Source organism: Nelumbo lutea, chromosome 2, assembly GCF_056320005.1.
Source record: "Nelumbo lutea isolate HS-2025 chromosome 2, American lotus-T2T, whole genome shotgun sequence".
Classification (NCBI taxonomy): domain Eukaryota; kingdom Viridiplantae; phylum Streptophyta; class Magnoliopsida; order Proteales; family Nelumbonaceae; genus Nelumbo; species Nelumbo lutea.
In genome coordinates this window covers 62098400-62122056 of record NC_142685.1, presented here as the reverse complement: position 1 = coordinate 62122056, position 23657 = coordinate 62098400, and the positions used below count along the sequence as shown (strand labels likewise).

General features: G+C 34.7%; 2 protein-coding genes across 16 annotated transcripts in view; both read left to right on the top strand.

Moving 5' to 3' along the window:
- The window catches only part of NRPC2 (nuclear RNA polymerase C2), a 109120-nt gene extending 99197 nt beyond the window's left edge, over positions 1–9923 (top strand). For all 3 annotated transcript variants that reach the window (XM_088973631.1, XM_088973630.1, XM_088973629.1), the window contains 2 exons: positions 6284–6412; positions 9339–9923. In XM_088973631.1, coding sequence (XP_088829757.1) covers positions 6284–6412; positions 9339–9389 — 180 coding nt within the window. In that variant the 3' untranslated portion in view covers positions 9390–9923. The remainder of the gene's footprint in view (positions 1–6283; positions 6413–9338) is intronic.
- Positions 9924–18514: 8591 nt separating this feature from the next.
- LOC148871115 (ubiquitin-protein ligase) overlaps positions 18515–23657 on the top strand; it is an 87229-nt gene continuing 82086 nt past the window's right edge. For 8 of the 13 annotated variants that reach the window (XM_088973930.1, XM_088973931.1, XM_088973932.1 and 5 more), the window contains exons 1-5: positions 18515–18958; positions 19056–19106; positions 19672–19792; positions 21779–21920; positions 22048–22097. In XM_088973930.1, coding sequence (XP_088830056.1) covers positions 18786–18958; positions 19056–19106; positions 19672–19792; positions 21779–21920; positions 22048–22097 — 537 coding nt within the window. In that variant the 5' untranslated portion in view covers positions 18515–18785. Of the gene's footprint in view, positions 18959–19055; positions 19107–19671; positions 19793–21778; positions 21921–22047; positions 22102–23657 lie in introns of all 13 variants that reach the window. The other 5 variants (XM_088973940.1, XM_088973937.1, XM_088973936.1 and 2 more) reach the window with 4 other exon arrangements.

The window sequence follows — 23657 nt, the reverse complement described above, 5'->3', positions numbered from 1 at the left end:
TATTTTAAGGACTGATTAAAACCCTAATTCTACCAAGCATATCAGACCTTCTAAGCTGTTTTTCAGACTTTTGGGGTTTTCGAACTCTCTTAAGGGGTGAGAACTCTACAGACAACTGCTGTTGTGTTTGCTAGTTGGTTTCAGATCAGAGTTATTCCAGTTTTGTGCACATACACTGTGAATACAGATCGGTCCTACATTGTTTTTGGTTGTGATTGATAGTCCAAGTGTTGTTCTTTGACTGTAGTAACCCTATTTTGAGACTACTGGTTCTTGACCAAAATGGAGTTTAAGAATCAGGCCGAAGGCAGGTTTGGGAACAGCATTTATGTGATATGTGATCATTGTAAGAAACCCAAACACACAAAAGTGGCACATTCTTAGAGACCTTAGCTGCAGTTCGGGCTTCCCTTATACAGTTGGCAAAGGAAGTTGGGCACTCGGCTCAGCCACTGCAGTCACCATTAGTCCCTGCCACATCTACTTTCGCACATTCAGGTACTCGAACCTTAGCCTACCATGCCTCAGCTCCAAGTACTACTGAACCCTGTTGGGTAATAGATTTAGGTGCATCCGACCATATGACTAGCTTGCCTTCATTGTTTACCATTTATCATTTGTCTTCTGGTAGGGATAAAGTATCTATTGCTGATGGCTGGGTGAAATCAAGCTATCGGATACCATCTCCTTGTCTTCTATCTTACATGTTCCTAAGCTTGATACTAACCTTCTTTCAGTCAGTAGTATTACCAAACACATGAACTGCTCAGTAACTTTCTTCCCTGACCAGTGTTTTTCAGGACCTGAAGACAAGGAAGGTGATTGGGACTGGCCGTGAGACGAATGGAATATATCTGCTCGGAGAAAGTTCTCGTCGGGAAGAGTCAGTGGATAAGAAGTCACTTGTTTCCTAGAGTGTGAGTCCGGTTATGCCAAAGCATAACCGATTGGGTCATTTGTCCTTTCGGTCCTTAAAGAGTGTTTCCTAATTTGTTTTTAAGTCTGTTGAGTTGTCCCAGTTGCAATGTGAAAGCTGTGAGTTTGCTAAACATTGTAGAAACTCTTATTCATTGAGTAATAAAAGGAGTAATCGTCCTTTTGATCTTGTGCATACGGATGTTTGGGGGCCATATCACATCCCTTCTATGGGTGGGTACAGATTTTTTTGTTATTTGTTGATGACCATACCCGGTTTTCTTAGGTTTATCTTATGCATTCACGAGATGAGGTTCCCGCCCGGACCCAAACCTTTCTCCAAATGATCCTAACCTAGTTTGATGCCAAGATCAGAGTTCTTAGATCTGATAATGCAAAGGAATAATTTGCTAAGCCATTGGCATCTTACCTTCTTAATCATGGGGTTATCCACCAGAGCACTTGCCCTCATACACCTCAGCAGAATGGGGTTGCAGAAAGGAAGAATAGGCATATTTTGGAGGTGGCTAGAAGTATTATGTTTACCTCCAATGTCCCTATTCGCTTATGGGGTGATGCTATCCTCACGGCAGTATATCTTATTAATCGGGTTCCTTCCCGGGTTCCTGATATGTCATCTCCCTTTTCTCTTCTATACCCAGATGAGGAGTTGTTTACTATTCCCCTTAAAACATTTGGTTGTACCTGTTTTGTTAAGCTTCTCGGACCCCATCACTCCAAGTTCGAACCAAAGGCCTTCAAATGCATTTTTCTTGGTTATGCACAAACTCAAAAGGGTTATTGTTGCTATGATCCTGTCTCAGGGAAAAGATTTGTCTCCATGGATGTCACTTTCTTTGAGGAGACACCCTATTATTCTCGGGTTTCTCCTCAGGGGGAGAGTAGTGTGAGTCGGGATTTGGGTCGCTTTCTTTAGGGGGAGAGCAGTGCGAGTCAGGATTTGGGTCACTTTCTTCAGGGGGAGCGCAGTGAGGGTAGGGTTCATACTTTTGGGGTTGTTCCCTTACCTATTCCATTGGGTGATGAGGGCTACCATAGTGAGGGTGGTTAGAGGGATCAGGAGTTGAGGGTCTATCATAGGCGATGCAGGTAGGTTGATTACGGTCATCAGCAGTCCAGGCCAGCTCCAATCTCTTATGTGGCTCCAAGTCCAGGTATTACAGTCCCAGGGCCCACAGAGACCTCTTCCACTGTTGCCACTTCACCTCCTCCAGATGACCTTGACCTTCCCATTGCCGTCCGTAAGGGGAAACGGCATTGTACCACATCTACAGCCCACTGTATTTCCTAGTTTTTATCCTATGATCGCCTATCTCCCTCCTACAGGTCCTATTTCACTTCCGTTGCTAATGTCCCTATTCCAAGAACAGTGCAAGAAGCCCTATCAGTTCCGGAGTGGAGAGGTGCAATGCAAGTTGAAATGGATGCCCTATTGAAAAATAATACCTGGGAACTAGTTGATTTGCCCAAAGGAAAGAAACCAGTTTGATGCAGATGGGTATTTACCGTGAAGCACAATGCGGATGGTTAGATTGAGAAGTACAAAGCTTGGCTAGTTGCAAAAGGGTTCACTCGGACTTATGGTATAGATTACTCGGAGACATTTGCCCCGGTAGCCAAGATGACCACTATTCAAGTTCTATTATCTCTTGCAGCAAGTCACGCTTGGCCTTTGTACCAAATGGACGTTAAAAATGCCTTTTTGAATGGGGACTTGCAGGAAGAGGTTTACATGCAGTTGCCTCTTGGATTCTATGATACAGAGGCAGGTAAGAAGGTCTGCCGGCTCAATAGGGCATTGTATGGTTTGAAGCAGTCACCTAGAGCTTGGTTCGACAGATTCAGACTAGCCCTTGGGAAGTTCAGTTATGTACAGGCCCAGTCAGATCATACGCTGTTCATCAAGAGGGTGGAGTCCTCTCTGACATTACTTGCAGTATATGTTGATGATATTGTGGTGACAAGAAATGACAGCCATGAGATTGAGTCCCTCAAACAGCTCCTTCATCAAGAGTTTGAGGTGAAAGATCTGGGTGCACTACGGTATTTTTTGGGTATTGAGGTTGCTAGATCTAAACAGGGGATCCTTGTCTCTCAGAGGAAATATGTTCTATATCTGTTGGCGGAAACTAGAAAGCTAGGTGTCAAACCTACGGATACACCCATTGAACAGAACCACAAGGTTAGTGCAGAGAGTGGGGAGCCTCTTGAAGACAAGGTTATGTTTCAACGATTAGTGGGAAAGCTCCTATTATCTATGCCTCACTCAGCCAGATATCAGTTATGCAGTTAGTGTTGTCAGTAGGTACATGCATTCTCCTAGAACCACGCACCTTCTAGCAGCAGAAAGAATATTAGCATACTTGAAGAGATGCCCGAGTAGAGGTATACTGTTCAAGAACAATGTCGACATGAAGGTGGAAATCTATACGGATGCCGATTGGGCTGGGAGTGTTGATGACAGAAGGTCTACATCTGGATATTATGCTCTTGTGGGAGGTAACTTGGTCTCTTGGAGGAGTAAGAAACAGAGTGTTGTCTCCCGATCTAGTGCTGAAGCTGAATACAGGTCAATGGCTAACGGAGTGGCTGAAATTCTTTGGCTGAGATCACTACTCGAGGAGTTGGGTATTGAGTATGAGAAGCCCTTGATGTTGTATTGTGATAATCAAGTGGCTATTAATATAGCACACAACCCGGTACAGCATGACAGAACTAAACATATTGAAGTTGATCGACATTTTGTAAAAAGAGAGGGTCTCATCACAAGAAGTGTGTCTCCCGTACATCACCTCTAACATGCAGCTAGCAGATATCCTCACCAAAGTTGTACCACGGAAGAAGCTAGAGGCGGATCTATCCAAGTTGGGAATGATAAATATTTATTCCCAATTTGAGGGGGAGTGTAGAGAACACTGATGTGGGCCCCACAGCTACGTTCCCACTATATTTGTAGGGTGGAAGGTGTTCTAGTCTTCCTACGGTCAGTTGTTGGTCATTTAGTTGTTTCAGTTGTTATTTGTGTCAGTCTTATTTTGCTCTATTTGTTATGTAACGACTAAGGGCAGATCTGTCCTTTCCATGTAATCAGCATAACCTATAAATATTAAATAAAGTGGCGGCGGCAGAATATTGAGATTTTGTCTTTCCTTTCAAATCTTGTGTTCTACTGCTCTCTCTCTACTCTTTCTCCTCCTTCCTCTATTCTTTCTCCTTTTTTGAACCTGAAATTTATTAGTGCCCAAGACTGATAGCAGTCTTGAACAACTACACTTTCCAACCAGTCGTTGATACATGACTTTATCTTCAAGTGGCTCACCCCCTTTATGCATTTATCTTGTGCTCAGCTTAATTGGTGTTTTTGATGGTTTAACTCCCAATTTTCTAGTCTCTTCTAGGAGATCAAGGGTATATTTCCTCTGAGAATTGAAGATGCATGCCATGCTTAGATCTAGCCACTTCAATTCCCAGAAAATATCGCATATCACCCAGATCTTTCACTTCAAACTCCTTACTAAGTAACTTTTTTAGGGAATCAATCTCATCATTGTCAGTGCTTGTTACCACAATATCAACATATACAACCAAGAGAGTTAGGGCTGAACATGTTTTCTTAAAAAATAGGGTGTGATCTGATTGAGCCTGTATATAGCCAAATTTTTCCAAGGTATGTCTAAACCTATCAAACCATGCCCTTGGGGACTGTTTTAGACCATACAAAGCCTTCTTAAGTTAGAAAACTTTCTTTCCATTATCTTCATCATAGAAACCCGGGGGCAACTGCATATATACTTCTTCCTTGAGATCACCATTCAAAAAGGCATTCTTAACATCTATCTAGAACAACAGCGATGAAAAGTTTGCAGCAAGTGACAACAACACTCTGATTGTGTTCGTTTTGGCAACTGATGCAAAGTGGTGCAAAGGTTTCTACATAATCAATACCATAAGTCTGTGTGCATCCCTTAGCAACCAGTCGGGTTTTGTATCTTTCAATTGAGCTATCTACATTGTACTTCACAATAAATATCCATCAGCACCCAACCAGTTTCTTCCCTCTTGGTTGATCTACTAGCTCCCAAGTATCATGTTTGATAAGTGCATCCATCTCTACCTTCATTGCCTCTCTCCACTCAAGTACTACCAGGGCTTCATGCACTATTCTAGGAATGGGTACAGTAGTAATGGACACCAAAAAGGACTTGTATGATGGTGAGAGGTGGTCATAAGAAAGAAACTGAGAGATGCAATGGGTAGTTGGTGAGGTGCAACGATGTTTCCCTTTGTGTATTGCAATAGGAAGGTCAAGATCATCTGTGAGTGGTTGAGGTTCAACGGTGGGTACAGAGGATGCAATACTTGAATCTGGAGCCTCAGGAAGTGACTAGATGTGGCCTGGACTGCTCATCATATGTGAAACACCCTCAACTCCTTGCACTTCTGACAGCCCCCCTGACTACTCTCCCCCTCAGTGATCGGTTCAGTTTCTACAAGAAAGCACAGAAAGAAAGGAAAGACAAAAGAGAGAAGAGAGGAAGAGAAGAAGAGAGAAGAAGAATGAAAAGAAGGGAGCAGTTCTAATCTATTTTGCCCCACAGATTTGATATTTATAGGTTTCTATCATAAAATAAATTACAAAGACTACTATACCCCTGCTGACTAAGACACTACTTAACAGAATATAACAGTAACTAATGTAGACCCAACTAACATGCCCATGGCAAGGCCCAAACAGATTAAATAAAGAAATAATTACTAAACTGTTTCTCTACAACTTTGGCTCGCAAACCCCCTCTTCTCTCTTCCTCTTTTCTGCTCTCCTCTCTGTTCTCTGTTGTTTCTGAATAGAAAACAAGTTCCATTAATGATCAAGGGGAGAATAGACAAAAGACAAAGGCACTAAGGAGAGGTAAAGGGAACAAAAGTATCAGTCAAGCCTTAGACAGCCACTCCATGGTAACCAGGTCATAGTGCACCACCTGCAACAAGTATCATGATAAAAGGAAATCCCCACAACTATGGGGAGATGCCACTAAAAAATACAAGGAGATCCTTCTACAAAACCACAACTCTGAGAACAAATTGACCCCAAAACCAATGAACCTCTACTGAGAAAACTAATGACACGAACATGGACAACTAAAAGGGAAAATTGGAAAGATAATATCACGATACATACCCCTCTCATTAACCATCAAAGAGAGGTGATAGAAAACTACCCCATGCCTCTTTTGCAATAACTTCTTTATTCTCTAGAAACTACAAGTTTGTTATATGGTCATCTTACTGAACCTTCTTTTTTGTCTTTTTTTTTTTTTGGGGGGGGGGGGGGGGGATTGGGGGACAGGTCTGCAGGGTTTGTGGTTTGTTAGGATATTACAACCATAAGCTGAAAACAGGTATCTGTTCCACATGCAAAAGTGGAGATCATATATCTAAAATGAAGTTGCCATATGCATGCAAGCTCTTATTTCAGGTAATTTTCAGTTCATTAATTCACTCTGCCTAAATGTATATTTGCATATATGTACATTGTTTTCATACTCCCCTTATATGAGCAAGGACAGTCAACGGGGTTAGATGGATGGTTTGGCATTTTTATGTGCACCATCCCTTGGAAGGAAACCCTTTTCGTTGCAGACTTCAAAGCCCATGCATGTAGTAGAGGAACTAGATTTGTGTGAGTGAGGTTATTACATACACATTTCATGTATTCATGCATGACAGTATAAAGGAATAGGCAACATTCACATTCTGATAATTCCCTGTTATGTTAACTACTTGTCTTATATGAATATAATAGAGAAAGGTCTTGTTAGAGGCACAGTTTTCTTACTTGCTTTTTGAGAAAGTTGAATTAATATCATTGTTCAGTTTTTTGATACATTATTGTCGTTGTTGTATTAATGCTTACCTGTCATCATGTAAATGTTTCAGTTGTTTATCATCAGTATATAATCTTATAGATGAAGATGCATGTTTAGGAGATAAGACCTTTCACATGAACTTTGGCACAATAAATTCGAAGTGTATGATCAATAATGAAGAAATTCTCATATAACATAATTCACTCAATAACTCAATTAAATATTTGTTTATTATTTTGGATAAGGCCCATTCTGGGTATCATATATATGGTCCTATTAATTACATCATTGCAAAGGGCAAAGAAAACCTTTTGATTCTTATTTGGATAAATAATGGACAAAATAAACCAAAGCAATTAAGGAATTCTTTAAATTAGAATTCCATTTACATTTCTTCCATATCCAACTCTTTTGGAAATCAGTACAAACCATATCCAAGAAATCTTTTTTTTTTTTTTTACAAATATAATGATTGGGATAAAAACTTCCTAGATACAATTTTCTTTCTTGTTTCTTTTCTTCATAGTAAACCATAGTCAGCCAGATTAAACAATCTGACTATCAACGGCAACACTCTTCTGGATATTGCATTTAGAAGGGAACCATAGTTTTGGATTAAACAATCAAAGTTTTTCTCTTTTTTCCTTCAGTCTTGAGATATGCATTTGTAGGGTGCCAATTGCTATATTCATCTAAGTTGAACAAGGCTGTGGATGGCTTGCTCCCTATATATTTTTGTAAAAGTAACCCACCATAATCAGCCAAATAAAGGCACTCGATTGTAGATGGTTTCTTTCCCTCTAGATCCACAATTTCTTCTTTCACAGATGAAATTTAGAAACTAAGTGAAAGAGAGAAGAAGAATACCATAACAAGATTGCAAGATTGTAATATAAGAGAGAAGACATATTCAAAGAGGATATTTGCATAGAAACTTTTTACTTGCCTACCTGTAGGTATCATAAAATGTTAGTTTTTTTTTCTGTTCTCTTGTTAGAGAATCCCAAGATAGGTATTCTGCCCTCCCATTTAATAAGAGAAAGAGGCAGGCACAGTCTCAATCCACGTAATGGTCTTAAGCAGGCCTTAGGTAATTGGATTGCATGGGCTAATAATTAAACCTATTACTTATCTTAACGAAAAGCTAAGATACATCCAGGTGTATCCTATTATAAATTTTCACTTTCGCCATATTTTGTGATTTAAACAGTGAAAAAGACTCTCAAGGCAAGGGTGCCTCTTGGCTTTCCCTCATTGTCCCTCATTGTGCCCAAGGTTTTAAAAACTGACCTGGAAACGGAACTGCTTTGGCCACCGGTTTCTGGGTCAGTGGTTCGATGATGCTGGTCAAACAGTTCAAATGATTGAGTCATTTCTGACATGTATTTAAGATCTTAGCCTTTAGATTAGAAGAAGAGATAGTGACTGAGTGAGACCAACCAACCCTCGAGCGTTCTCTTGTTTCTGTTTTTTTTTTTTTGTTATTTTAGTTTTTAAAAAAATATCTCAATTTTTTACTATTAAATTATGAAACGTTACCTGGTTTTAAAAAATTATCAGCAGTTTGCTGACCAAGTCTGTAGTCTTTTTGGGAAAATCCATGTTAGGTGGAAAACGGTACCAGGTTGAGCAGTTCGACTACTCAGGTCAACGATGGTTTTAAAACTATGGTTATTCCCTTGATGAGTACCAAGGCAGGAGTGGCTCTAGGCATTTCTTCATTCTGCCTTTGATGATTCTCATTAAAACAGTGCATCCAGGCAATCTTCACAAGAGATTGTGGCAATTGTTATTCTGTGTGTTCAGTATCTGTTCCTTCCTTGATTGTTGTCACAGCAGTGGTGCCTTCAGAGGTCACTTCCGTGTTCTGTCAGAAGCCCTGGATACAGTTTTAAGCTTGTGAGTATCTTCAAATCATCATGAGTATCTGGACCCTTAAGTATATCTAAGCAAAATGGAGTCATTTGTGTTCTTTTCCCAAACACATGGTTCAGGTATAAGAGTCTAACTTATCTAAATTCCTGGGAGTTTTTCATTTATGCTTCTAATGAAGGAAAATGTAGCTACTTCATAGGGAATATCATGTCTGCTCTGCAATATTTTTCCTTGTTTGTCTTTCATGCATTTTAGATGTTTTAATGCAAATGACTTAAATTCCCCACAGATTTATTTCTTTCCTTCGCAATTTATCTTACCAAGTAGTGTGATCATCATCATTTGAGTATTTTTTTTCTCAAGCCTACAATTATTTTAGGTCCACTGCATACCTAGGACTGAGTTGAATTTTTGGTCCTGATTCAATGTTTTTCTCCTTTTCTTTGGGGAATGGATTTTTTTTTCTTTTTTTGTTATACTTGAGTGAATGTTACATGATTAGTTAATTAGACTAATCTTGCTGAAGTAGAAATAGAGGTGATAGCCCTTCAATCTCACTCCTTGAGAAAGCTGAATGAATCATTTTGCCCTTGACCTTTGCTAAGAGGTGTTTGTATACCACTCACTACTGAAAGCACGTGTAATTTTTCATATTTTCAGGAACTCCAATCCATGAATGTGGTCCCTCGTTTAAAACTAACTGAGGCATGATTAGCATGGATGCTGCTCTCCAGTATATCAAGTGCGGTAAATGGGGTGTCTGGATCAGGTGAAAGATGTTTTGCAGGATACCAGATCAAGGTGTGCAACACGAGGACCTCATCCTCAGATCTAAAGAGAATCTATTTGGACATTTTCTCGCTATAAAGAGTGGAATCCAACATTCATGGAAGTCTGTTATAATTCCCAAGGTGCAAAAATTACTAAGAAGAGTTGTTTCTACTTTGAAGCCCTTCTGCTGCATTACAATGGCCAAGAACAGGTCATGTGTACAGGTTTCCTTAGTTCAGTTCTTTCCTATATTTACTCTTATTAGAACAAAATAATAGATCCTTTCCCCCTATTCTTTTTCCTTTTTGTTTTTATCTCTTGCCCATTTTGGTTTCTTTATCTCTCTTTTCTTTCTTTATTTATTTCTTTGGTGGGGGGACGCAATGTGAAGGGTTGTAATGCGTAACAACTCTGGGCATTTTTTCTTTGTTCTCCATTTGAAACAATTAAGTGAAAGCTCTGAACATTTTTCAATTCTTTTCCGTTCTCCATTTGAAACATTGTTCTGCGTCCCAATTCCTCCATTGTTATGGGAGTTGTCATAGCATCGTTGTAGTTACAAGCTTATTATGTAGTAAGTGCTTTAGTCATTTGCTGTTAAACTAATCATCAAACGCTTGGTGCCACAGTGCCACCCATACCAGATTAAAACATGCATATGTTAATATGAGGGCATCCTATTTGAAAATGGAACCAACCAGAAGCGAGACCCGAGCCTTTTTACGGTAAATACACAATTAGCTAATATTGTTAGCTTTGTTTCCAGGGCTTTTACAACTTGACCTCCTATTCATGTATGTATTCATGGAACCAAGATACTCAATTTTATGATGATAGTGAACAAATATCTATATAAAGAATTTGCATGATTAGATAAATTTTTATCTGATTTATGTTTTGCATTATGGATTGCCCTAGTAAATCTGCTGCCCATTATCTGAATTTATGTAGGGTCTGTTTGGCATGTCTTTCCGTGCAGTTTTTTGACTGTTTACAAGCTGGGAAGATTGATTTTCGGTTTATTCCCGTTTGGCTCACGGAAAATTTAGCCACCAAAAGATGGTGTGCCTTAAAGACGCAAATTTTGGGATGATTTCGGGAAGCTTCAAATGAAGTTTCCTGCATCTTTTGCATTTTAATCTTGTGCGGAAAGACGCACATCTGCCAAATTGTCTTTGGGCTGCCCAGGTCTTATGTCAAAAGTTCAATGTGTCTTGACTGTCAAAGCTACAAGATCTTCTCAAAAGGACACGCCAAACGGGCCTATAGTAAATCAAACTGTTAAAATCTCTTTTAATCAACCTCTTTGTTCAAGTGACTTGAGTGTGAAGTCTATTTCCAATCTTGTGTGGAAGGTATGCGCTTTTTCCTTTGCCTTGTGTTAAGTGTAATTAGATTACTTTACCCTAATGTAGGCTTAGTTTAAAAAGTATACAAATACAAATTTGTACAGTGTAAATATATAAAAAATAATAAAAAAATGCAAGGTTTTGCATTATACATATTTATATTTGTACTCCTTCCAAACTGAGCCCTATGTCTCAGTTTGGTCTTCCCAAACTGAAATAATTGGGGTGAGGCTTGGAAGATGATGATGATGATGATGACTCTTCTAATAACGTTTTCAAAAAAGTTTGGAAAGTGACAATTTGGAAATATGGCAAATACTTTTGAATTAAAGCATCGTGGGCCTTGTTTGTTCTCACGTAGCAATTGAAGGATGTATTTTACCAAATGCTCAAAACCTTTTGCCTCATTTTTTTTTTTTTTCAAAAGCAAAAGCTTACCCAAACAGAGCTTATCTTTGCAAGAGTTTAATTCTCTGAATGGGCAGAGCTGCGAGTGCAATGCAATACAGACCAGGTAGTCCTTAAACCTGAAACGAAAAGATGAATTCTAGTAAGGGTGCAAGATGGGCTGGGTTAGGTTGGGTTCTGGTGAACCCTAAGTTCTGAACCTCTCAATTCTATCCCTAATCTTTGTTATTGCCTAAAATCTCTCTACTTCAACCCAATGCAACCCAAAACTTCGATACAGCTCAGAAAGACGGGTGAAGCCACAACATGGACTATGATTTATAACCGAATTTATGTTGGCTGCACAGTCTTCTGTTTCTTTTAATTTCTAAATACTTCAGTAAATTAATTAAAAATGCAGGCCTTGTTCTGGGAAAAAATAAACTGTATACGAGTGCACATAATATTAAAGGAGCTTACAACTCAATTTTAAGAGGAAAGATGGGATTGAAGTTTACATTTCAGAGTTTGGCGGCAACAAGAAAACAGCAAGACTGCAAGAGAGTGGAGTGCAATATGCAGAGGCCTATTTGGGATGCAAAATTTGCACTGCTAATTAGTACAAATTTGACAAAAAATGCAAAGTTTGTATCATGTAAGAGTGCAAACCATGATCACAAATAGGCATACAAATCTGAACCAGGTATCAAATTCGGATATGGTTCAAATTTTCACTGCAAGCAAGACTCAGTTTGGAAAGAGTACAAAGGCTCCATTTGGATGCAGTGCAAATACAAATATGCGCTATATATTTTTCGCAGAATCAGTCCAAATGTAAGCAATGTAGGGCCGGATGTCCGGGCACCCTACGCACTCTCACTGTTTGTTTTGAAATACAAATTTCTACCGAACATATTTGTTCATGTTTGGCCTTTTTGATGGACGCAAAGATAAAGTGGCCCAGCTCTCGAAACCGCTCTAGCCAATTTTTGTGCCATAATCGGCCATTTAAGGCACCAAATTTAACCGTTGGCTCATTTTCACAATTTTTGATATATAATGACCATTTTTTTATTTTTTTTTATAAAATGCTAGTGTATAATGACCATTACAACTAAACATTGTATAAAATCACTGTTAAAAATTATCTGTCGAAAGTCCACTTTGGCTGAACATATGTTCCAACTTTAAAGCAACGATGGAGTCACAATTAACTTAACTATGCATTCTACCCTAGTTATCTCCTCAAAATCAGAGGAATTTAAAGCAAGCAAGAACCTTAGCAAGACCTACTGCAAATTCCATTTCTTCAAACTCTTCATTCTGCCTTTGTCTAATCATGTATGGTCTGTGACAAGTTTTCCATTCAATAAGGTAAAACTGGTAATCTACCACTGTCTAAAAATAAAGAAAACATGCAAATTACAAGAAAAATATAAAAATGCATAGAAAATAATAAAAATTATAGAAAAACATAAAGTAATTCACTAATTCCATCTGCTTTGAGGAGTAAATAGATGAAGAAAACTAGAAAAAGTAAGAGAGAGAGAGAGAGAGAGAGGGAAGAAAGTGGAAAAAACTTGATTGATCATTCTCTTACAAATCAGCTACAATATAAACCACTGAAACTTTGAGTGCTCAAAACCTAAACTAATAAATATATTATAGTTACTTCAATACCGTTAACCCCATGACATCTAAACCTCCCCCTCAAATTAGAGCAAATTGTTTCAGTATGTTCATCTTGGTGACCATCTTAGAGAAGTTTCACATATTGATGTTAGACAGTGTATGCTCTTAGTTCCAATCAGATTGATGTACAAATACATTTATTATAAATAAATAAAAGTACATTATAGTTTCATGTTAATGTTGGTAGTTTATGTTAAATTTACCTCTTAAACTAGACACTTATAAAACTCGTGTTAATTTAGAATGTTCTCAACCCTTAGAAAGACCTAGTGAACTTATCTTGTCAAGGCTGACATTGATGTACTGCCAAAGAAGTTGGGGTAGCTTGTCTCAGCTGATAGGGTTAAACCTGAAGCGCATGTAATGTGTGTTTGGTTGCCCTAGACCTTGGAGATTGATAGGCAAAATTAGAAAGTTACACATAACCCCTACACTTGATTATGGTATTGTACTAGGTAAAAGATTGGATTGTTTTTTATATGCCAATCAGTGAGATCCATTGAAAGTCAAAACTTAGGTATGTCGGGACAGTTTAAGAATTCACTTAGGAGGGTGATCATAGTGATAAGATCGGTCATTTTGTCAGACAAAGTGAATGATAGGGTTTACACTCTCTATTATGGAAACTTAAATTGCTGGTAATGGATTTCAACTATTTTTTATCACTTTAAAAGGGATACTCAACCATAGATGGGGGTGGGGAGACGAGGAGTAAAGTCCCCACCCCAACCTTGATTATATCTATATCTATATATTAAAATGTAAAATGGAATGTGCCAAGCTAGCACTTTCCTGCTTCTTGGTTAATTGTCTTTTTTTTTTGTTTCTTTTCAAAGGCACTTATCTTTTTTTTTAATTTTTTAATTTTAAAATTGAACAAAATAAGTCAAGGGACCAATCACCTTTAAGACTTTTAACACACCATTAACTCTCTTCTCTCTCTCTCTCTCTCTCACTCACACACACACACACACACACACATCTTTCCCATTAACTCTTTTAATAATATCTCATCATTAATTATGCCATTAACTTTCTCATTCAATTAATTCTCTCGTGTCTCCATTACTCATTAAATTGCATAAAATTCATTAACTTTGATGTTGTTTGGCAATTCTTTTTGGGAAGATCTTTTGGTAGCTCTAATAGTCAAAAGTCGCATTGAGCTTTTGCATGAAGATTTGATCAGCCCAAAGTTAGTTTGACTAGTCTTTCCACATGAGAATAAAGTAAGAAAGGCATGAAAAACTCCATTTAGAGCTTCCTGAAATCAGCCCAAAATGCCCTTCTCGCATCTTTTCGGCACACTGACTTTTGGCAACTAGATTTGCTGCGAACCAAACGGAAAAAAGACTACGATGTGGTTTGCACAACTTGTAAACAGTCGAAAGACCACACAGAAAGATGCGCCAAACATGTACGAATTCATCTATATGTATCCATTTCAATCTAACTATAATTTTATACATATTAGATATGTTTGCGTTAAACTATAATTATTAGTAAAGATTAATTATATTGGAATTAAGATATTCATTGGTATATTATTATGCTAAATAATCTACTTCCATTTAAAATTACAATCCATTTTTATTCCATTTGAAAATAATAAAAAATAGTTATCCGTAATGAAAATAATTTAGTATGTTACTTAAATAAAATAAAATAAATTATTAACTATTATTATTTATAAACCTATTTTTATCAATATAACAAAAATAATTTAATTAATAAAAGGAATACGATAAATTAAAAACTAATATCAATTTAAAATTAATATAAAATTCCAATTAAAAGTAAAAATTTATATAGTTAATTAAATTTCATAAGGAATTTAAATTTAATAAAAACGTAATATATTAAAATAAATTCATTTTTACTAATTTTAAAAAATAATAAAAATATTAATTTTAAATATAGCTTAATTATTTTAAAATCAATTTAAATTTCATTTAAAAATAAGGAAAATTATAAAAACCTCCTTGGGTTTTCTAGTAATCCTATGAAGCTCCCAAGTGTTTTAACCTTAATAGAAATCTCTACTATTGTTTTGAAAAAAATTGTAGATACCTCCCTTTCGTCAACATTCCAAATAAAAAATGTTGATATAATGTGTTAAATATACTTTACTTTAGCCTTTTTACTATATTTTGAAAGTTGTCTAGCAAAATAAATAAGTAGAGGGTAAAATTTAAACTTTAAATTATGTATGATAATACATTAACAATGTGTTTTTTTTTCTAAAAACTATAGGGGAGGCCTTTGTTAGGGTCAAAACACAAATGTGATTTATAGAAATGATATAATAGGATGTTGTTTTATAATTTTACATAAAATAATACAATAATAATAACAATTAGCTTTAAGATAAAAATAATACAAATTTATCTAGAAAATAGGAAATTGGCCACTCTGACTAAAGCACAACTTTAGATAATGATTAGATAAAGTAGACATAACCCCAAAAAATAATACTTGAATTAAACTTAGATGGACACCATTCAATTAGAAATGTCATAGAGTTCCATATTGCATTTTGCTTATAAATAAAGACCGTGCATTGCACGGGTCTTGACTAGTATATTAAATATGTGTGCATATATTAAACTTATAACATTATTTATGTTTTTTATAATACTATTTGTATTATGTATATCAAAATATACTTAAAATATTATTTTATTTTAATTTTATCATTTATTTTAAATAAATATTTTTCCAAAAAAAATCTAACATATATATATATATATATATATTAAAACTGGTCATGTCATGCCAGCATGTCTCTCCTTTGAGAGAAGCTATTTATCTATTTTTTTTCCTTTTTTTGAATTTTTTGTATTTTTAATTTTATGTCATTTTTAAACAAACCAATGAGAAGCACTTTCTCAATAACCTAAATAATCTCTTCTCCTAAAATTACTCCTAAACTACCTCCCCCACTTTCTCCAAAATTATCTCTAATTCCTATTTATGTTCTAAATTATCTCTAATTCCTATTTATCTCCAAAATTATCTCTAATTCTTATTTATCTCCTAAATTATCTCTAATTGCTATTTATCCTCTCCCCTGCTTTTTATCTATATCTATTTAAAGAAAGTTTGGATTAAAAAAATTAAGAATTATTTAAATATTCTAACAAAATTATAAAATAACTTTAAACTATTTATTAAAAACACAAAAAATAATTTTATGTTTTTACAAAATATATCACAAAATTATGTAATAACAATTTAAATTATGTTTTTCTAAATTATCAATTTAAATGTTTTTTAAATAATTAATAATATGTAATAGCTTAAAATTAATAAAATTCAAATAACAAAAAAAAATATTTTATAGATTATATAAATATTAAAATAACTAAATATTTATCACAAATAGATTTTAAATGGTTAAAATAACGAAATTATGTAATAAATTTAAAAAAATTCTTCAAAGTATAAAAATAATTATAACATAGTAGTTAAATTAATAATAATTTAATATATTACAAATTTAATAATGAAATTAAGTAATCATAGTATAAATTATGATTTTATGGATAATTAATTTCAATAAACAATTAATATTTTAAAACTTAAATATTTTACATAATATTTAAGTATTTAAATAACTAAATATTTGAAATAACAAAATATTTAACATAACTATATTTTAAGTAGTTAAAAAAATAAATTAAAAAAAATCTAAAAAGTCAAAAAATAATTATAACATAATGTTGAAATTAATAATAATTTAATAATTTTACATAATATTGTAAATAATTAATTTCACTTATATCAAGTAAAAATTCAAGAAAATAACTTTCAAAAAAGATAATATTTATTAATAATAATTTTAAACTCTTAATCTATATTTATTATATAATTATATATACTGACATTAATATTTATTTTTTGTGATAAATGTATTTGCAATAAGTATGTATAAATTTATTTTGTTTAATTGTTTAATTTTCAATAATTATTGGAGATTAAATTACTATTGTTGAAATTTTTAAATTTAATTTATTGTACTTACTGTATTTATTGTGTTTATGTTATGAGTTATTGATTAATATTTAGTAGAGATTAACCTATTATTTGAGATTATGCTATTTATTGACTAAGCTAATATATTTTTAGTACTTATTGTATTCTTGTAATTATTATAGTTTTCATTCTATATTTTTTCAATAATGGTGTATTTTTGCTATAAATTTTCAATAATTATTGGAGATTAACTATTGTTATTTAATAGAGATAAGTCTATTAATTTATATGAAATTATGAGTGTTCGGAGTTGGTTTAGTGCGGTCGTAGGCTTCTTGGTCAACCAAATTGACCTGGTTAGGTTAGAAAGTTGGTTAGTTGAAACTGATTAACCTTTTGTGAAAACTGACTCACTCAAGTTGTATTGGTTTAGCCACTTTGTTCAAAAGATTTAAACTTAAAAATTTAATTTAATTTTAAAAATTATAGTGTGATTATTAAATAATAAATTTAAAAATTATATTTATGATATAAAACATGTTAGATTATGAAATATGGGAAAATTCCCACTTTTTATATTAAAAATTATATTTAAAATATAAATTATTAATATATATCTATGGTTAGGTCATTCAATTTTGGTCGGTTTACAAATGGCTAAAGTGGAACTGATCTAATTTGGTCGATTTGGGAAATTTTTTAACCAAAGCCAACATAAAATACTAGAAAAACTAACCAACTCGGTTCAAGTTAATTGGGTTGGTTGGTTTCATTAGATTGATAAATAAACATAACCAAAATTAATTATTGTTATTTTTGTATTATAAAACATTTATTAAAAGTAGTATATAAAATATGAATAATTATTAATTATTTAAGAAGTTAAAAATATAAAACAATTGTATATTCTTATTTGTTTCTATTAGGGTCATTGATTAGAACACACGACTCGTGGACCAGCATGGCACGACTCACACTTTGTGCCGGCCACATGCAGGATGTGTCGTGTCGACCCAGCACCCAATTTACACCTCAACTTGAACCCGCCCAATACTGGGATGGGGCAGGGAAATTCAAGGATTCTCTATCATTGATGAGGAGTGGGGTGCTTTGCCCCTAAACTCACTCGACATTGAGGAATGATTATCTTGCCGTGAACCTGTGTGACACTAGGGATGGGGCGGGGATGAGATAAAGTGTATTGACTATGGGGTAGGGAAGGGGATGGGGTGCCCTGCCCTGAACCCACCCCGTTGCCATTCCTATATAATTGTTAATTATTAGTGGAATTAATAAAAATATTAGCTTTTATAATTATTTTTATTTATTTAAAGTTAATCAAAATTTTATTTAAAAATAATAAAAAAAATAAAATTATTAAAATTATTATAAATTATTAATAAAATTAAATTTATTAAAAAACATTTGTTCATATTAAATTAACAATATTTATTTTTATAAATCAACATTAAATAAAAAATAAAATTATTAAATCTTTCAAAATTTTCCGTGCATCGCGGGTTCGTGCTAGAAATTAAAAAATTTAGAGGTTTGGCTCTCCATCTCCGAATTGGATCTGCTCTATACACAGGGCGCCGCACACCGACCTCACATGCACATCTCACCAATGCATTGAGAACATCGCGTGAATAATAATGTAATAACTACGGGAGATGCTCCCAATATATGGTAGGTAGGATGTGCATGTGAGGTCGGTGTGGAGCAGATCCGGTCTCTCCATCTCCGCTGTGTGATGCGTCAGCGTCTGTACTCCGCATCGGTGCATCCCCGATTCTATCCTGAAATGGCGAGCGTATCCGCTTTGTGCTTTCAATTCTTCCTACACAGAGTTTTGCTTCTTCCCTAGGTGCAGAAACTTCGAATAAGAAGATTTAGACTTGCTTTCAAAGCGTTCTGTTGGGGTTTTGCGTCCATGGCTTCAACCTCAAAGGACAATTTCGTGGTTCTGGAGTTGAAAGATCCTCTCGTTATCGGTGCGGAGACTACACAGAAGGAGATTTTCATTTCAACCTCAGATATATGTACCTGGAACCTCCCTTTAATTCTCAGCCATGAAAGCATCAAAGTTAAAGCAGAGAGAGGCAGGTGAGCATTTATTCAGCTTTCTATTTATCTAATTATTTAGTGGAGTTTGCAGAAACTTATGATTGGCACTTTATTTGTTGTAACTTTTGATACTCAGGCTCATTCAACATTCAACCTATTTTAGTGGTCTCCTTGTTGGGAGTTTCAGGTAATTTATTGAATTATTATGATAATATGCTGTTTTCCTCTTCACTGTAACATTGGGAGTTTGATCAGCTCTTTTTTTCATGTATTTTTGTTGAAAGTCTTACATCATTGTTGCTGGCTATTTCATTACTAAGCTTACAAGGATTGAGATTCTAATAACATTTACCTAGCTAAGAGAACTTGTTTTGTTACCATTTCCCTTTTCTCATTATGTCATTACTGTTGATTTGAACACCTGGAGTGGCGAAAATGCTAACCATTATTTGACTGTCAGTGCAGTCTCGAAACCTTTTGGATTAGAGCACGCTAACAGTTGCATTTTTGAATTGAATACAATCACAGGATATATATACACACCAGAAGTTTGGGCATCCCTAAAATTTTTCCATAATTTTTCTGTAGAAACTTAGGTTGCTTCACCCTTTTATTATATTACAACACCACCACATATCCTTTTTTCCCCGATAAGTAACTTAACACTGCCACATATCTTCAACATATACAACTTCGAAATGTGTGGTTTATACAGAAAAGAAATTTTCTCATTTATGTTTTCATTCCTACAGTGAATCTTGTTTAGATCATGTTTCAGTCTATTGGAACTTGGAAACAACTGTCAATGTTCTGAAGTTCATATATGGTTGTCCCCTGGATCTGTCATTCAACAATTTCCTTCCACTTTTGGAGGTAAGAATTATTCTTTTCAGTTTTCCTTGCTTTGGCTTATATGTTTCTCAGCATGTAATCATTTTGATGTTTCTGAATGGAGACAATTTCTCATTGCTTTTATTGATAAGTTTGTCCTGAGTGTTGAGATTTTTCCATGTATCTTTAACCTCCCATTTCTCTGCAAGGAAATAACACATCATACATATATACTATTTGGAAATGGTATCATGTCTGGGATGGGGAGACGTTGATTGATCTTTTAAAAAATCTTAACCTTCTAATATAGAGTCAAACTTGGTTGCGGGACAAAAGTAGGGTCATCATAATCATCATCATCTAAGCCTAATCCCAACTATATGGGGTCAGCTACATGAATCCTATTTTTCCATTCCATTCTGTTTAAAATCATATGGATTGCTAAATTTTGAGCACTCGAATAATTTCTTACTACTTTGATCCAAGTCCTTTTTGGTCTGCCTCTACCCCTTCTAGCCCCTTCAACTTCTAACTGATAGCTTTTTCTTATGGGTGCTGTAAGGTAATCTTCTATGCACATGACTGAACCATGTAAGCCCACTTTCTCTCATTTTATCACCTATTGGAGCTACTCCTAGGTCCCTTTGAATGATTTCCTTTCTAGTTTTCCACTCATCCATCTCAGCATATACATTTCTGTCACACAAATATGGACAGTTGTTCTTTGATTGACCAACAATGTGCTCCATACAACAATGCTGGCCTTACAATGGTTTTATAGAAATTTCCTTTTAATCTAAGTGGTATTCACTTTTCATATAAGACTCTGAATGCACCTTTTTGTTTTGCCCATCCTGCTCTCATGTATGAGCAACATCTTCCTTGATCTCCCCCATGCTATGAATTATTGAACGAAGGTAACATAAAAAAGGTCACATTGAGTTATCTCTTGGTCTCTAATCCTAAGTGCACCTTGTATTGCACTCCTATTATTATTAAATTTACGTTGCATATGTTCTGTTTTATTATGCTTATTTTAAAACCTCTTTTTTCCAAGGTATTTGTCCACAAACTTAATTTTGCATTTAATCCTTCATTTTTGTATTTTGAAAGCTGCTTATATATGCTATTATTATCTGTAGTATGGTGTTAGTATTTTGATTTGGGCCTCAAAACCTGTGATGTACTTGCTTTCATTTCAATATAGTTTTTCATTTACTATAGAAAGAAGTTTGGATAATGAACTGGACACAGTTTTTAATTAGGTTCCTCAAACTGCTAACTCTCTAGCTCAACAAGGAGTAAGTGGACAAAATATAGTTTCGGGTGAATATTTCTTAGAGTAAAAATGAGGTTGTACTCGAATCTGTTTTCTGGGAATTGGGATGAACAGAAAGGGGTTGGATCTCTCTATATCTTAAAGGTTTATACAGCTTATGTAGCCTTATGTACCATTTTCATCCTATATCAATAAAATATTGTCAGTTTTTGACAACAAAATCAGGAAAACAGAGAAAAAAAAACTTGATTTTGGTTCCTGTTTTTTGAAACTGAGATTTTCCCTATTCTTGAATGATGACCAGGTTTTAATATTCAATCTAGAACTTGCTACTACTATGTGACTTTAGATGTTGGCACATCTAGATTAAACCAGGAAGTGAGAGTGAGAGTTGATACTCTCAAGAGAAATGAGGTACAAGGTGTCTTTGATGTATTGATTCTCATCCCAAAGGATCTTGAGTACATCATTAAATTGAACTGATTACAATTACAAATAAGTTCATGTGGCTGATTGATCTAGTCAAAACTGTGGTTGCCTAAATAACTGAATAAAGTAGACATGAAGTTTGTCATCTTACATCGAAGGAAGACCCTTACATCCTCATCAAATGATAACATCTAGATTTTAGATGGTTGGTTGTTAAGTCCATGAATTCTGACACACAACTATGACATTATATATTTCTAAATCAACTTGGGGGGTTGTAATTTATGATTCTGAAAAAATGCTTGCATACAATTTTTCAGGGTGCTTTGTTTTTTGGACTGGATGATCTCTTGTTGGAATGCAAGACATGGTTTTGTAGGACAACATCTACTAAGGGGCTTTCTTCAGTACAAATACCATTGGATTCCATAATTGAAATTTGGAACTTTGGATTAGACCATGGTGAGGTCTTCTTTAATTTTTGTGGCATGTAATGGTACAATTAGCGCAAGAATGATATTTATGGATTCTGGTATATCTTCAACCTTGAGGCATTTTTCTGATCGCTGGAAATGGAAATGTGTTGCAGCAATTGATTTTCTTGCAGAACTATGCACAGGCTATTTTGCAAGGAACTTTGTGGGTACATGACTTCTATTTATCTCTTATCTAAGAAATGAACCATTTCAATTCGTATTTTCTTATTAAAAACTATGGCAGTGTGGGTGGCTTAAGTATACTTGCTATTCACTTTGAAAATGTTCTTAGTATTACATGCTGGGGGCTGGAGCATATATATTTAACTGAACTACATTTGCTGAAATTAGAACAAAGTGATATAATGGGTTATATACAATTTTTTTTTTTATAGCAAAAGATAAAGATTTATTAATAGAAAACTAAATATATAAGTTGCAGGCTTTGTGGTCCAAGCAAAAAAAGAATCCTGCACAAGGATGACACACACAAATTGATAAAAAAAGAACCCTGCACATTATATACAAATATACAAAAGCCCCAAGCCATCTTGAATCATCAATCAAATGTCAGATCTCAAATTGAAAAGATTTCTTTAGGCAATCTTGGGCTCCACATATTAGTGCCAAAAAGGCTAAAGATATTTCTTTAGGTGAGCCTCAAAGGGCACCTAGGCGACAAGGTGCCCTTTGAGGTTCGCCTCGCCTAATTGCCAAGCAGTTTTGTACAATGTATCGTAAAATACTTTTTTATTCTTTATTTTCTGACATAATTATAAAATAGGCACTATTAAACTAAAATATTCATTTTGTGTGTTTGTATACTAATTTGTTTTATTATTTTCTTATTTGTTAGGATTTAATCAATACAAACATTGCTAAATGCTGTATTGAACCCTCAAAAACATTAAAACCTGAACCAATAAGTAAGGAAGAACTTAAAATTTTTTCTAATCAACACATTTTCTACCACTACAGTTCTACTACTACTACTACTACTACTACTACTTTTTCTTTTCTTTTCCTATAACAAAAATAAGGGTTCAGCCCCTATATTTTTTGAATTTTCTTTTCCTTATTTTTTTTCTTCTCATGAATATGTTGATTTTCTATACTTTAACATGAACCCTATACTTTTCTTATGAAAATTGTGAATAATTATTAAGGAAATATGGCTATGGTACCTAGGGAACTACCCTAGGATCTACATCATATCCTCCTCTTCAGCCATGCATAGATAGCGTCTCCTTTCCAATTGAATTCCCTTGCCTTTTATATAATCTTGAGTAAGAATGCTGTCCAAATCCACCAACCAAGCAAAAGACTCCATCCTTGGAGGAATTGGATTCCCCCAGACCCCTTTGATATCCGATTTTTCAACCTGACTTCTTGCCAATAAATTATAAAAGATTTATCGAGAATACACAATTCCTACTTTCTTTCCACCACTTAATATCACTTCTCTCTACCTAGATCTCCACCATTTGTGATTTTGCCAACAGCTCTACAGATTCCTCTACCTCCCACTCAAGAAGGGGCCTTCTATGTTTAGGGCACCGCTCTACTTTTCCTTGATTCACATTATAGAGATCAGCAATTGGCACATTTTTCTGACTAAGCCTGAAGAGTCTTGAGCATAATTCACAAAATCTGCCAATAACCTGACCAATCATTCTCCTAAAATTTTATGTTAGCTCTATTTCCCACCTTAAAGGATATATAG